This window comes from Sinohyriopsis cumingii, chromosome 18, assembly GCF_028554795.1.
Source record: "Sinohyriopsis cumingii isolate HCF-2022 chromosome 18, ASM2855479v2, whole genome shotgun sequence".
Lineage (NCBI taxonomy): Eukaryota > Metazoa > Mollusca > Bivalvia > Unionida > Unionidae > Sinohyriopsis > Sinohyriopsis cumingii.
This window is the reverse complement of record NC_142978.1, coordinates 97,654,752-97,667,063: the sequence shown is the minus strand read 5'-3', so window position 1 is coordinate 97,667,063 and position 12,312 is coordinate 97,654,752. Positions and strand designations below refer to the sequence as shown.

Genomic DNA, 12,312 nt, shown 5'->3' with positions numbered 1-12,312 from the left:
TACTGACTGACATGATCATGGATACTTTACAAGAGAACATTCGTGGTTTGCCTGTGAAATTGAGAGAACGCATTTACCGAGAGCTGGTCAAAATACAAGTTCAACGCAAATAACAATCGCATCCGTTATGTTACCGATGTTTAAACCACTGGTACCTGAATGCTATAAGAGGGCTGATTCATTTGAAAACGTTCCAATGGTCATACATTATTCAACTGGACGAGGACCAGAAGACTTTGATGTCTACTCATCCTACCTGTTACATGTTGGCCATACTACAACGAGTAGCAGCGTAAGAGTTAGTGGATTACCAAAATCATTTACGCCATCAAATTTTGTCTTTAGAGGAAACTTCTGTGCGATGTGTGGTGTGTGAACTAGTGACTAAACAATTTGGTTTCGCTACTGGAGTACGATCAGTTTTGTGCAAAACTTACACTTATTACCTCCGACAAAAGAGTGTATAAAAACGGGCTACCATGCAACAACCTTTATCACTTGTAATACAACAAATTCCGTGGAAGGAAATCAATGACCCTATTCAGACAGTTTAGGATTACCAAAACTTATTTCATGAACTGTGTCCATTGAATTGTGGTCGACATGTGGTATGTGTCTTAGTGACTTCCTTTCTGGTATTTCGTTTACCAGCCGATTCCTTGTGGACTCTTTACTATCAGTACTTGCCACCAAATAAAACATGAAAATGATCCCTTTAAATGCCCACGAGAAATTCATTTTGTTCAAAGCCTTGCGTTTTCATCTGGATAATTATCGACATCTACGGGGAAAAAAAAGATTTGTCAACTTTTAGGTACTGAAGATGTGAATGACGATCAGTGTGTAGCTTGTGACTTACACCCTCACTGGACAGATGTATGTGACTGGAAAAATTGGGGTTTTGAGGCTTGGACCAAACAAGTGGCCAATTATGCCCAAGAGTTGTGATCCTCAATTCAAAAGTCCAGGGAAAAAACTAACTTTTAAACCTGTGTTGTGACAGTGCCAGAAGAACCCGTCACCGAGAAGAACCACTCCCTTCAGCACAGGACTGTCATATGCATTCCTGAAATATCAGTCCGGGAGGACACCTGTGTGACTGTACCCAATGTAGAGACTGTAAAAACATTACACACTGTCCACCAAAAACATGTTGTACAGTGACTTGTTTATATTCCACTTTGATCGATTTGATGTGTTTCTTATTGCTATACTTAGCCATTTGGCTTTTATGTCCTTTTGTACTTCGTGTTGTTCCACTTACATAAAAAAATAAACGTACCCTGAAAAAGAATAAAAACTCTTGTCTTGTTTGTCTTTGTGTCAAAAGTGACAATCCCTACACAATGGATACATCTACTATCTCAGCTTCCTCTTACTCCACTTGCAAAGTCATTGACGAACACTTAGATTGTGCTTGTTGGGAGGCCTTGTATCTTCGTCATCCCTTTAACATGTTAATTTCCGGACCTAGTGGTTCAGGCAAAACCGAATTTGTCAAACATTTGATCGAACATAAACATCATTTGATCGATCGTCAACCTTAATGGATCGTGTGGTGTTACAAAGAGTGGCAACCGGCGTACAGCCTCCTGCGAGAAAGTCAAGACGATTTCATCATCTTTGTGGAAGGCATTCCTAGCGAAGATGACAGAATCGTGTCTGACCCCAGTCAAACCCATCTGGTCATTTTCGACATGTTCGGAGAAGGCGAAGAAGAAATCAAACTGTGGTTTACGTGCAAAGGGCATCATAGTAGTGCCAGTGTCATTTACGTTACCCAAAATTGGTTTAGACAAAGTAAAACCCATCGCACCATCAGTCTCAATGCTCATTACGTGGTCCTGTTTAAAATCCCTAGAGATAAATCGCAAGTGGAAGTATTAGCCAAGCAGTTAGGAACTCCTTGCCTGATTCATGCGTACGACGATGCCACTCAAACCACAAACGCCTATTTACTCGTGGATTTCAAACCCACCTCCGACTATTTGCGATTTAGTACCCATCTGTTTCACCACTGGTGTCAAGACGGATATCCTGTCGTGTACAAGTCCTCGTCGTCGACTTAACAAAAAAAGTCAATAAAAATTTCGGGCACTTTGGATCTATCTCACACAGCGTCAACATGAGGTCCCTTCAGTCTCATCTTCCCGTCAGACTGATTCGTGCCTTGTACGGCATCAGTCCTGAAATAAATCCACAAATACGTCCTCGTGTCTTAGAGGCCAGTTTCACATAAGTCTTACGATGGTTTATGGTGACAGCACGTCAATTACTGAAAGGCATCATTCAGATTCATCATCAAACCAAAAGATCTTTGACAGAAACAAAGTAGCATTGACGCAACTGGCCGAAATCCGTATCGACTCTCAAACCAAAAAGCAAATCATTTTGAAACCTGGACGGTAGCGGTTCTCTAGGAGTCGTCATAATTCGCTCCCTCTTAAAATACGATCCCTAATTCCCAAACAGGTCTCCCCATTAAAAATGCCATTCCCAATAAAGCTAAAGATCCCCAAAGAAGAAAAGCGCACAGAAAACGAAAAAGAAAAGTCCACAGAAAACAGCTTCTACCCGCAAGAGAGACACTGCAGTAACAGCTGCTTTAGCTGCAGTAACACTGCTTACAAAATACCAGCTCCCAAAATCAAAGTCCAAGAGAGATCGGGCATGTTATAAAGGTTACTGGATTTGTCGAGGTAAGAACTGTCCCGATTTAGGCCGTTGCGAACCCCTCCACGAAGCGTGATGCCTGTCATTAAGTTGATACGACGTAAAGACAATCAATGGCGACGCGTTCCTGTATAAAAAGAAGACCTGAGGAAAAGCATGGGAATCAGTGTTTTGTGCTCCTGAACATCCAAAAATGACACACACCCCAGAATCCATCCCACTTCTAACCCCAAATGAAAGAAAAGGAAAGGACTGCCTCCTTGTTTAGTCAAACATGGGGACATGTCCTTCCTGTCCAAACCTTCTCCACCTATGCGAAGAAAAAAAATCACTCAAACAGCCCCCAAAGATGTCATCGATACTGTGTGTGAATGTTGTTTGAACGTTTTGAAAGGCACGATACCTTTGTCTAAACACCAGAACAAATGCTTAGCCAAACATCGTCACGTTCTTCGCCAAATGGTTCAAAAGAAAATACCCATTCGTCAAAAAAAGAAGATGTTGGTATAATACGGATGGAAGGACTCATGGGAGCAAGATATAAAGGGACCAAGGAGATAAAAGGGACCTCTGGAGTCCAAAGATCTTAGATGTGACCACTGGAATCGAATGGAAAGACGAAAACTGGCTTTAGTGCCTTACAAACGATGGATGGAATACCATCGTTGGCAAGAACAACGGACCCCGCATTTGACTCCCAATCCAAACTTGACCGAGATGTCCCAGTTACAACACGAACTGCAGTCGTTGATGGATCGCAATGATTTGTCCAAAACAGAAAAATCGCAAAAGCATGGTCAACTCTTGTAACGACTACAACTCTTTCACTAGAAAACTTTAGACGAAACGATTCTGCCCACTCTGAAAGATTTTAAGGCCTTGATGAAAAGCCCATGCAACCACCACCATCCCCAGTGGTCAAGACAGACGCAGCGCCACGCATACCTGTGGGAAAAGAGGTACGAGAAGTCCTTTAAACACCAGTAGCAGCTCCCATTCCTAGCAAGATTGCAGATTCCTTGTTGACCCCTTCCCAAACTCCCCAGCGAGAAGAACCTAACGCTTGGGTTCAAAAGATGATATCCATTCCTCCTTCGACAGAAGTGAGGAAAAAAGAAGGGAAACCAGAAGTGAAAAAAGAAAAAAAGACCAACGCCATTCTAGTACCACCTTCACCACCACCACCACTACCTTCGAGTTCTAATCCCGTGTCACATCGGACACGTAAAGTCGTTTCCAAACCACCATCTCGTCCCATCCAAAGTAGCATCAGTGAAGAGTGGGTAAAAAATGGAGAAGGTGTTAGCCAGCATTTAATACGATCCATCCCATCCTGCAGGTTACGGAAGAGTTCAGAAATTGTATCTTGCTGCCAAAACCCGATTGAAAAGTCTCCGTTTACCTCAAGTGCAACGATGGTTACAAGAACAACCGACTTACACTATACACAAACCCATTCGACGAAAATTTTCCAGAAGTCTCACCCAAGCGGAGGGCATCGATCATCAATGGCAATCCGATTTAGCCGATGTCTGTCAATTGGCCACCTACAATCGTGGCAACAAATATTTGTTTTGTGTCATCGACGTATTTTCCCAATTTGCCTGTGTCGTACCATCGACTTCCAAATCGAGCAGTGAATTAGTGCGATCCCTGCAACTGGTGAAGAAACAAAGTGGTCGTCATCCTCTTCGATGGCAAACTGACAAAGGCACCAAATTTTTGAACCAAGCTTTCCTAAAAGAATTAAAGAAACGTGACATTCATTTTTTCACCACCGAGAATCACGAAACCAATGCCAGCATCGTATAATATTTTCGACGCACTTGAAAGAACGCATGTGGAAATATTTTACGCATCAACACACTCTGAAGTACATCGACATCGTACCGCACCTGGTTCAAGCGTACAACCAATCTTACTATCGAAGCATTGGACGTGCCCCCCAAGAAGTGACTCCCGACAACGAAGTACTCGTTTTTGAGCGCCTCTTTAGTACGTCCCCGGCAGTGGCTGTCCACAAGAAGAGTGGAGTGTTTGCAGCAGGAGATTGGGTGTGCATCGGCAAAACCAAACATACTTTCAACAAAGGTTACCCAACTGACCACCAAATTACTTCGTGTTACTGGACGAGTGCATGGCCATCATCCTACTGTCTATAAATTGGAAAACCTGAACGGGGAAGTGTTAAAAAGAACGTTTAACTAGCCCGTGTTACATCGCGTAACCGGAAAAGAAGACGAAGTTTACGACACCGAAAGCATTCTCGAACGAAGAACCCCTAAATTGGGAAAACGACGTTTCAGAGAAGTAAATGTACGTTCGAAAGGATATCCTCCAAGCTTTGATTCTTGGATCGACGCTTCGCAAGTCATGACTATAAAAAGAAGTCCGTTCTTGACATATATGAAGGAAAACGCTCGTCAGTCTAGCTACCCATCGTTGATGCATCAACTAAAGAGGATGATCAACAGAAATGCTAAATTGCCTGAACTCCAAATGCAATTGGAGTAAGCCAGGCGCATCCGGGATGAACTGGCTATGGAGGATGTTGGCACAAGAGGCCAGGATGGAGAAAGAAGAGAAGAAAAAGAAGGAAGATATGAAGGAAAGCATCTTGCCTCACCTCATGATCAGACCTGTGTGTGAGGTGAAACCGTTGGTCAGTACACCTCGACAGGCAGCACCAACACCACAGTCACGTCAACCACAGCCACAACCTCTCCCACCAATACAAAGGACCGTGATCCCACAGACGGAAATCTGGGAGTAGGAGTTGCAAGAGCAACCACGAGAACCACAGCATCTACAGGTCAGGCACAGGAGAAGAGAGGCAAGTCTTCAGGGTCCCGCTAACTGAAGCTTGGGGTGATGAGGCCACACAAGCTGCCTCCGCACTCTCAGCAACTACAGTAAATTGGGACAATAACTGAAGCAGACGCTGTGTCTGTGGTGCCCGGCCTTGGAGGTGTCACCATTAACCAGGTGAATCTGGAGTTCAAACAAAACGGCCCTTCTCATGGCTACCCAAATCTCTAGAGATGAGACTACTCAAGTTGCCAAACTGAGTGAGTGTGAAGTAGTATGATTATAGATACTCACTCCTTTACTGATGTGATTGTTTGTGTGTGTATGAGTATGAGCTCACGTACGTTTGTGTGAATAGTAGAGTGTGTTTGCATAAGTGAGCATACGTTTCAGGTTTTGAAAGCGACCACGTGCGTTTGTGTGGATAGTAAATATTGTCGTGTTTGATAGTATATTTGGGGTTTGTTATTTTCTCCTTCCCGTGTTGAAAGTAGATGTTGCGGTTTTTTATAGTATTTTTTTTTGGGGGGGGGGTCTTCCCGTGTGGATAGTATATTTTGGGTTTTTTTTTTTTTTTTTTTGCTCCTCATCTTTGTGTTGATAGTATATTTGTAGTTTGTGGATAGTATAGTAAGGGTTTGTTTTTTCTCCTTCCCGTGTGTATAGTAGATAATATGTGAAGTGAGTGTACGAGATGTTTTCCTTTATGTCCGTGCTTGACAAATATAAAGTCAAGGCGTTCGTCGTTCGCGCCATTCAACATTGAATAATCGAAGATGACAATAGATTTATTCAACAAATTGAAGGACTGTTACTACTGGATCATACAGGCAGTATATGTGGTGGAAAGGCTTGAGAAGGAATGGAAGTATCCAGGTAGTCCAGACTTTGTGACTAGCCTGAAAGTACCAGTGATCTGATGATACAAGGTAAGATAGAGAAGGAAGTAGAAAAGTTAAGAGGTTTCATTCAACCTCCATATGTAAGAGTGGGCACCTTGAAGGAGCCACTTGATGGTGTCATAAGAGTCAGGTGCTTTCTAGAAGACACACTGCATTGGACAGAATGGTCATTTGTGAAGTGGGGTCTGGACCAACAAAAGAATGGAGAATAAATAATGAGAAAGGTGATGGAAGAAGAGGTGAAGAAGATAAAAGACAGCTGGGCTAAAGAAAGAAAGGACAAAGAAAAAAGAGGAGTTTGAAAAGCTGAATGAAATTTGGATGAAGAAACAGGAAAAATGTAGATTGAGGGGACATGATGAATGGATAACAGAGATGGAAAGAAGAAGAAGAAAGGAATCAATGAGAAAGTTAGGAGATGGTGGAAGAACGGGAGAAAATAGATGAAGAACCCAAAGGCCCTTTTCAGGGCTATTCATATGTTTCGAAAAGATTTGCTTTTTTGTCGGTTGTAATGTTGTTTATGTTTGTATGTTGTCTGTTGTATATGTTATCCATGTCTCTGTCCCGCCAGAACGTTCTAGGGATTTCCTCTCTTTAGTCCTGAGTGAGGTCAGCCACTTGATACATTGTTACCTTCTTCAGTACTGTGACGACACCTTACCTGTAATGTATTTTTCCCATTGTCGCTATACTTTTTGACACTATACAGGCCCAAGGGGGTCTGTAATGTATTTTCCCACTGACGCTATAACTCTTGACACTATATAGGCCAACGACCTTTTTGACTGGATTTTCGACTGACGCTGTATCGCTACCTATTAATATTTATGCAGTTCTAAGAAAAGGAAAAAAAATCAAGAAAAAGTTATGTTAGGTATTGGAAGTATTGCGTAATCAGCTTATCGAGCCACGTGCTGTTCTTGCTCAATATACAGTACTTCCCATTTATACATTTATACGAATATGTTAATGATGGCAATAGGGTGACCTGTCGACCATAAGTAAACAAGTTCTACACATGAGAAAATTGAACCATAAAACCATTTGACATTATTCCTGTATTATCACATATAATCAAATATAGTCTTCAATGCTTAATTATAAGGAACGACAATGACATATACTGTCAGTGCAACCAAAGGGAAAAGAAGTTATCAAATCGTAGCTTGAAAATGTGTTGAAGATTTTGGGGTTTTTAAAAAGTTAAATATCATATGAAAAAGAAAGAAAAATAGTACTTGGTTCTTCCCCTGTACTTGGGTCTGTGTTTGGTCCAACTGTCGGATCTGAAGGAACTGAAAGAAAATGAATTAGTCTTTCACTGCTTTGATGAAAAGTTAATATGCGTTTAATTGTATGCATTATATAGAAGATGAGTGGACTGATTGATGCATCCAAAAATAAAATTGATAATATACAGAATTTAGGAGGAAAATATTCATATTACCCTAGCTATATGCAAATAGTCAACGTTCCCACCGACCGAATCATCTACTCCACACCAGATATTGCCATACCTCTTCTCCAAAGTTCCCTCTCCAGGGTAAAATAATAATTATAAGAATAGTGAACGCATTTACAAGCCACATGTAACATACTCGCAGTTTAAAGTCTCAACCAGGAACGATGTGGGAGTTGCTTCACGAAAGACACACGCTGGCAGACTGAATCATCTAGTGTTATCATTAAATATAAAGGCAATAAGATATAAATCACGTTGTTTGGCTTTGATAGAATGTTGTACGAATTAAATTACAGTTCATGTGAAGCCTAGAGAATTTCACGATATTTCCTGATATGTTAGACCAAGATGTTCTATTGATATAAAAAATATGTAGTTTTAACTGCATGAATTATGAAATGGCAAATATTAAGCTGCTTATATCCAAATGCAATATCTTGAAAACAGAAGTGAGCAGCAATATTTGGAAGCCAAAATAGGTTAGATAGAACGTTAATGAAAAATTACTAGGCCGTTATTAAAAAAAAACTAATCCTTTGATAAATCGTTACTAATATTGTAGTTCATTTAACGTTTTGTTCGCTTGTGATTGTGTTTTCCCCAGTCTAATATTAAGCGGAGAAGGAAATACGGTTTCAAGGATAAATGATATCCTATTAAACTTATTAAGTTATGTAATTTTTTGTTCTCATGAAGTCAGTAGCATTGTTCGAATTAAGATGCGTGTATTTGCGTGTCTGTGTGTGCAGCTTTCCTCGATGCATTTACACTTTATCTCTTGCTCTGTTCAAGAATTAATAAGAATGTTACACGTGATGTCGAGACCTGGTGTGTTTCTAAGGGCGAAGTAAATCCCAAGACTTGCTCCACAAAGGCACAGCACCACAATCACCGTAGCAATCCGTAACCGTCCTTTGCTGCACCCTTTCATCCTTATTCTCTATACTCCAAACCCTGAAACGGGTAAAGAAAGCTTAGGTCATAAAATTGCGCCGTTAGATTATCGTTTTGGCTATTGTAGGCAATAGATAACAGTACATCTTCATCTTCTTGGCAGGATAGGCTATGTTACAAAAGGAATTGTTGTTTGCTTGTTTTATTTTATATTACTTTTGCTTTTCATGTGGCAATTGGAAACGAAAATTAACTTAGTATCATTTACAACGAATTATTATATTAATTATAATTGGATTTAATTGAGCATAGACAAAATATATATTATGCATTATAGGATAACAGGTTATACCTTACACGTAATACACTCTGTACTGTTAAATAATGGTATATGGGAGATACCCCAACATAGCAGACAAAATATCAAAGTTTATATACATCTTATGGAGCTAAATAAAACAATAAGATTAGAACCAGTCTAGAAATGACTTAAAATTAATAGTGGATACGCTTAGTTTGTGAGGTTACGACTGGTTGATAAGGAGAAGAAGAAATTAAATACAGTTATTTTTCTAAGCTAATCATGTTATCTACGGAAATGTGATGTAGAAAAGATGCTAAATTTTCTTGCTTGATTTATAAACCCCAGTAATGAGAGTGGCAATTTATCCTTAGGTAGAGAATGGGAGGTACAAGTTTCAAGCATATGTGGTGTTCTAAACACATAAACATGTATCAAGGATGGATTTCTCAACAGAAAAACATGTATCAAGGAATGATTTCTTAACACAGAAACATATAACATTTGGTTTTCTCAACACAGAAACATGCTATATGGTATTGTAATGATGCACAATTTGCGTAGAATAATTTCTGTAGAATAATTTCACAGTACATTAAGTTGTGGTCAGCCTGAGATGTATAAATTAAGTTTGACGAATGGATTAGAGTCGCTATAAATTGTTGACTGCGAGGTATGGAATCTGTTCTGTTTGGGGTATGAGTTGAATTTTAATTAGGACTGCCTTGGCTAACCGTTATAGCCAGATAAGAGTGCTATGTTAGCGCAAGGCCAATAGCGGTAAAATGACAAGAGGTGAGACGAAACAAGAAAAAGTTTAGGAAGTTGTGAGCCATTTGAATCAAGTGTCCTTAAATGATATTTTCGAGAAGAATAAATGCGGACTTGAGGGGATTCTTCTGCTTTCTTTGGTAGTGATACAAATTTTGGCGGTTAAAGTAGTAATACTGATTGACTATGCTAAACGAGTGGGTTGGTGTTCCCAGACGGAATTCGGGGTTTTAAAGTTTTAAAATTATCTCCCTCGTGATATTCGTTCACGTTTTTCTGTCGAGGGGGAAAGTCAGAGGGGCTCCGATGAAAATTAATAAATAATTTATCTCCTTAAACTCATGGTCCATGGGAAAAAGGGGTCTAGAAATTTGTGAGACCCGTAAGCAGAGAAGGGACAGAGGGAATTATCTGATGATAAGTGAGCATGGGCCCGAATAAAGCACAAGGTTAGTATCAGTTACATACAATGTGTTCATTGATGTACGTTTGTAATTACTTGTTGAATTCATTTTAAATTCACACTACAATCTTTCTTGGGTTCAGAAATAATCGTGTATGTTATATGATTCATGTATAGTAAGAATATCATACAATATTTCGTTATACGAATGAGTTCTGATTCAGTTGTTTTGTATGCAGTAGAACTCATGTAGTGTATTTAATGCATTTTTTTCTGATACAATTTGTGTGAATATGTCATTTATCTGTTTTACACTATTTGTATCATTTTTGCTGATAATTGATTTGTATTTGTCTGAAAATGTATCTACATGAATCGCTAATTAGCAAAGTAACGTAGTTAAGAAAAGGAGTGAAGCCCATTTATTTTTATGTGATTAAGATGTGAATTATTTGTTGGGTTTCGTATAACCCAGATGTTGGGGTCGTTAGCTACGTTGGCTTTGCAAATGGTATTGGTTTACTTATAGCTAGAGACCACAGCTTTAGTTACAACGGGTCCGCAGAGAAATAAGGAGGCATTCAAATGGTTCCTGTAGCAGACTGGGAGGGGAGGGACATGCATGAATGCTCTGTGACCATTCGACAAGTGTTGTGGAACCGGATGAAAAAAAATTCGTGATCGTTCACTGGACGTCACGAGATACATCTGTTCTATTTTTATCAATATCATTCAGTATCACAATACGAGTGAAATTAACAATTCGGTAAGGCTACATGAGTGTAAACTATGCATGCATGCATCGTAATTATAGATGAAATGGACTTATGGTTACAGCGTCCGTCTCCGATGCGGAAGGTAGTCGGTTCGAACCCCGGTCGAGTCATACCAACAACTTAGTAAATGGTACTGACAGCTGCCTCGCTAGGCGCTCAGCATTAAGAGGTTAGTGTTAGGACTGGTCGGCCCGGTGTAAGGATAATGTGACTTGGTGGGACATCATGCTACATGTCTGCGGCGTGATGCCCCATTGTTAGATATCACTATAAACTGCCACACTGCAGACATCGTAGCGATATGACTGAAACATTTTTAAAGCTACGTTAAAAATCTAAATGACACACACACACACATACACACCTATTCTACATAGCAAAGCTGGCTGGTTAAGTTTGACCATTCTGTATTAAAAAATGGTTCTTTTATGGCCGTTATGCCAAAGACCTGCATGGTGATGTGTTAGTTACGGTCCCGGAAGAATTCAACTCCAAACGCAAAATTCGTAACATGGTTAAATATTCGAACAACCGTAAAAGTGATTAGAGATTGGACTCTTGAACTGACTGTTTTGTCAAAGTTGATTAGTATGCCAAGAATATATGCCATATGAAGTATCAGTAACGCTTGTCTTTAAAGGTTTACTAAGAAAACATCACTGTCCTGTGAAGTTTAACGTATTGTCATATCGATATGCGAACATGTGGTATTTAAAAGTAGTAGTGATATAAAAATGGAGGTAATTGTCATAATATATTCAGATATCTCTGTGTTTCGCACAGCTGTACTTGATATACTGGTTCCCGCATAATCTTTAAAAGTTATTGAGTCCTTTCAGCTGTCTATCATATATACTTGTGGTACAAACCCGAGTTTTAAAGCAGGCATCGACAACCTTTTAGGACTGCTCAGTTGTAGAGTATTGAGGGCCAAATCATATTCGCCCTTGTAATTTAATTGTCGTTGTTAGTACAAACAATGCGAAACTACAACTAGTACCTCGTGCCATTCTAAGGAGTCTGGCGTATATGACTAGTCTTCGTTCCATTTGTAACTTGTTGTACGTGTGCCATTATACGTGAGTATATTCCATTACACGTGGTGATTATTACGTTATACGTGGTGCTTATTTCAATAAAAGTGGTGGATATTCCATTATACGTGATACATATTCCATTATACGTGTGCATATTCCATTATACATTGTAGGTATTCCATTATATGTGTTGTTTATTACAGTATATGTGGTACATATGCCATTATGCGTGCTGCATATTCTACTATACGTGACGCATATTCTGTTATATTATTTCATTAC

At 39.7% G+C, this 12,312-nt stretch overlaps 1 protein-coding gene across 3 annotated transcripts in view; it reads right to left on the bottom strand.

The window, feature by feature from the left end:
* LOC149777558 (uncharacterized) overlaps nucleotides 1-12,312 on the bottom strand; it is a 71,450-nt gene that overhangs the window by 45,863 nt on the left and 13,275 nt on the right. For all 3 annotated transcript variants that reach the window (XM_089942157.1, XM_089942161.1, XM_089942158.1), the window contains exons 2-3: nucleotides 8,674-8,802; nucleotides 7,625-7,681 (exon numbers count right to left, since the gene is read on the bottom strand). In XM_089942157.1, coding sequence (XP_089798283.1) covers nucleotides 7,625-7,681; nucleotides 8,674-8,779 — 163 coding nt within the window. In that variant the 5' untranslated portion in view covers nucleotides 8,780-8,802. The remainder of the gene's footprint in view (nucleotides 1-7,624; nucleotides 7,682-8,673; nucleotides 8,803-12,312) is intronic.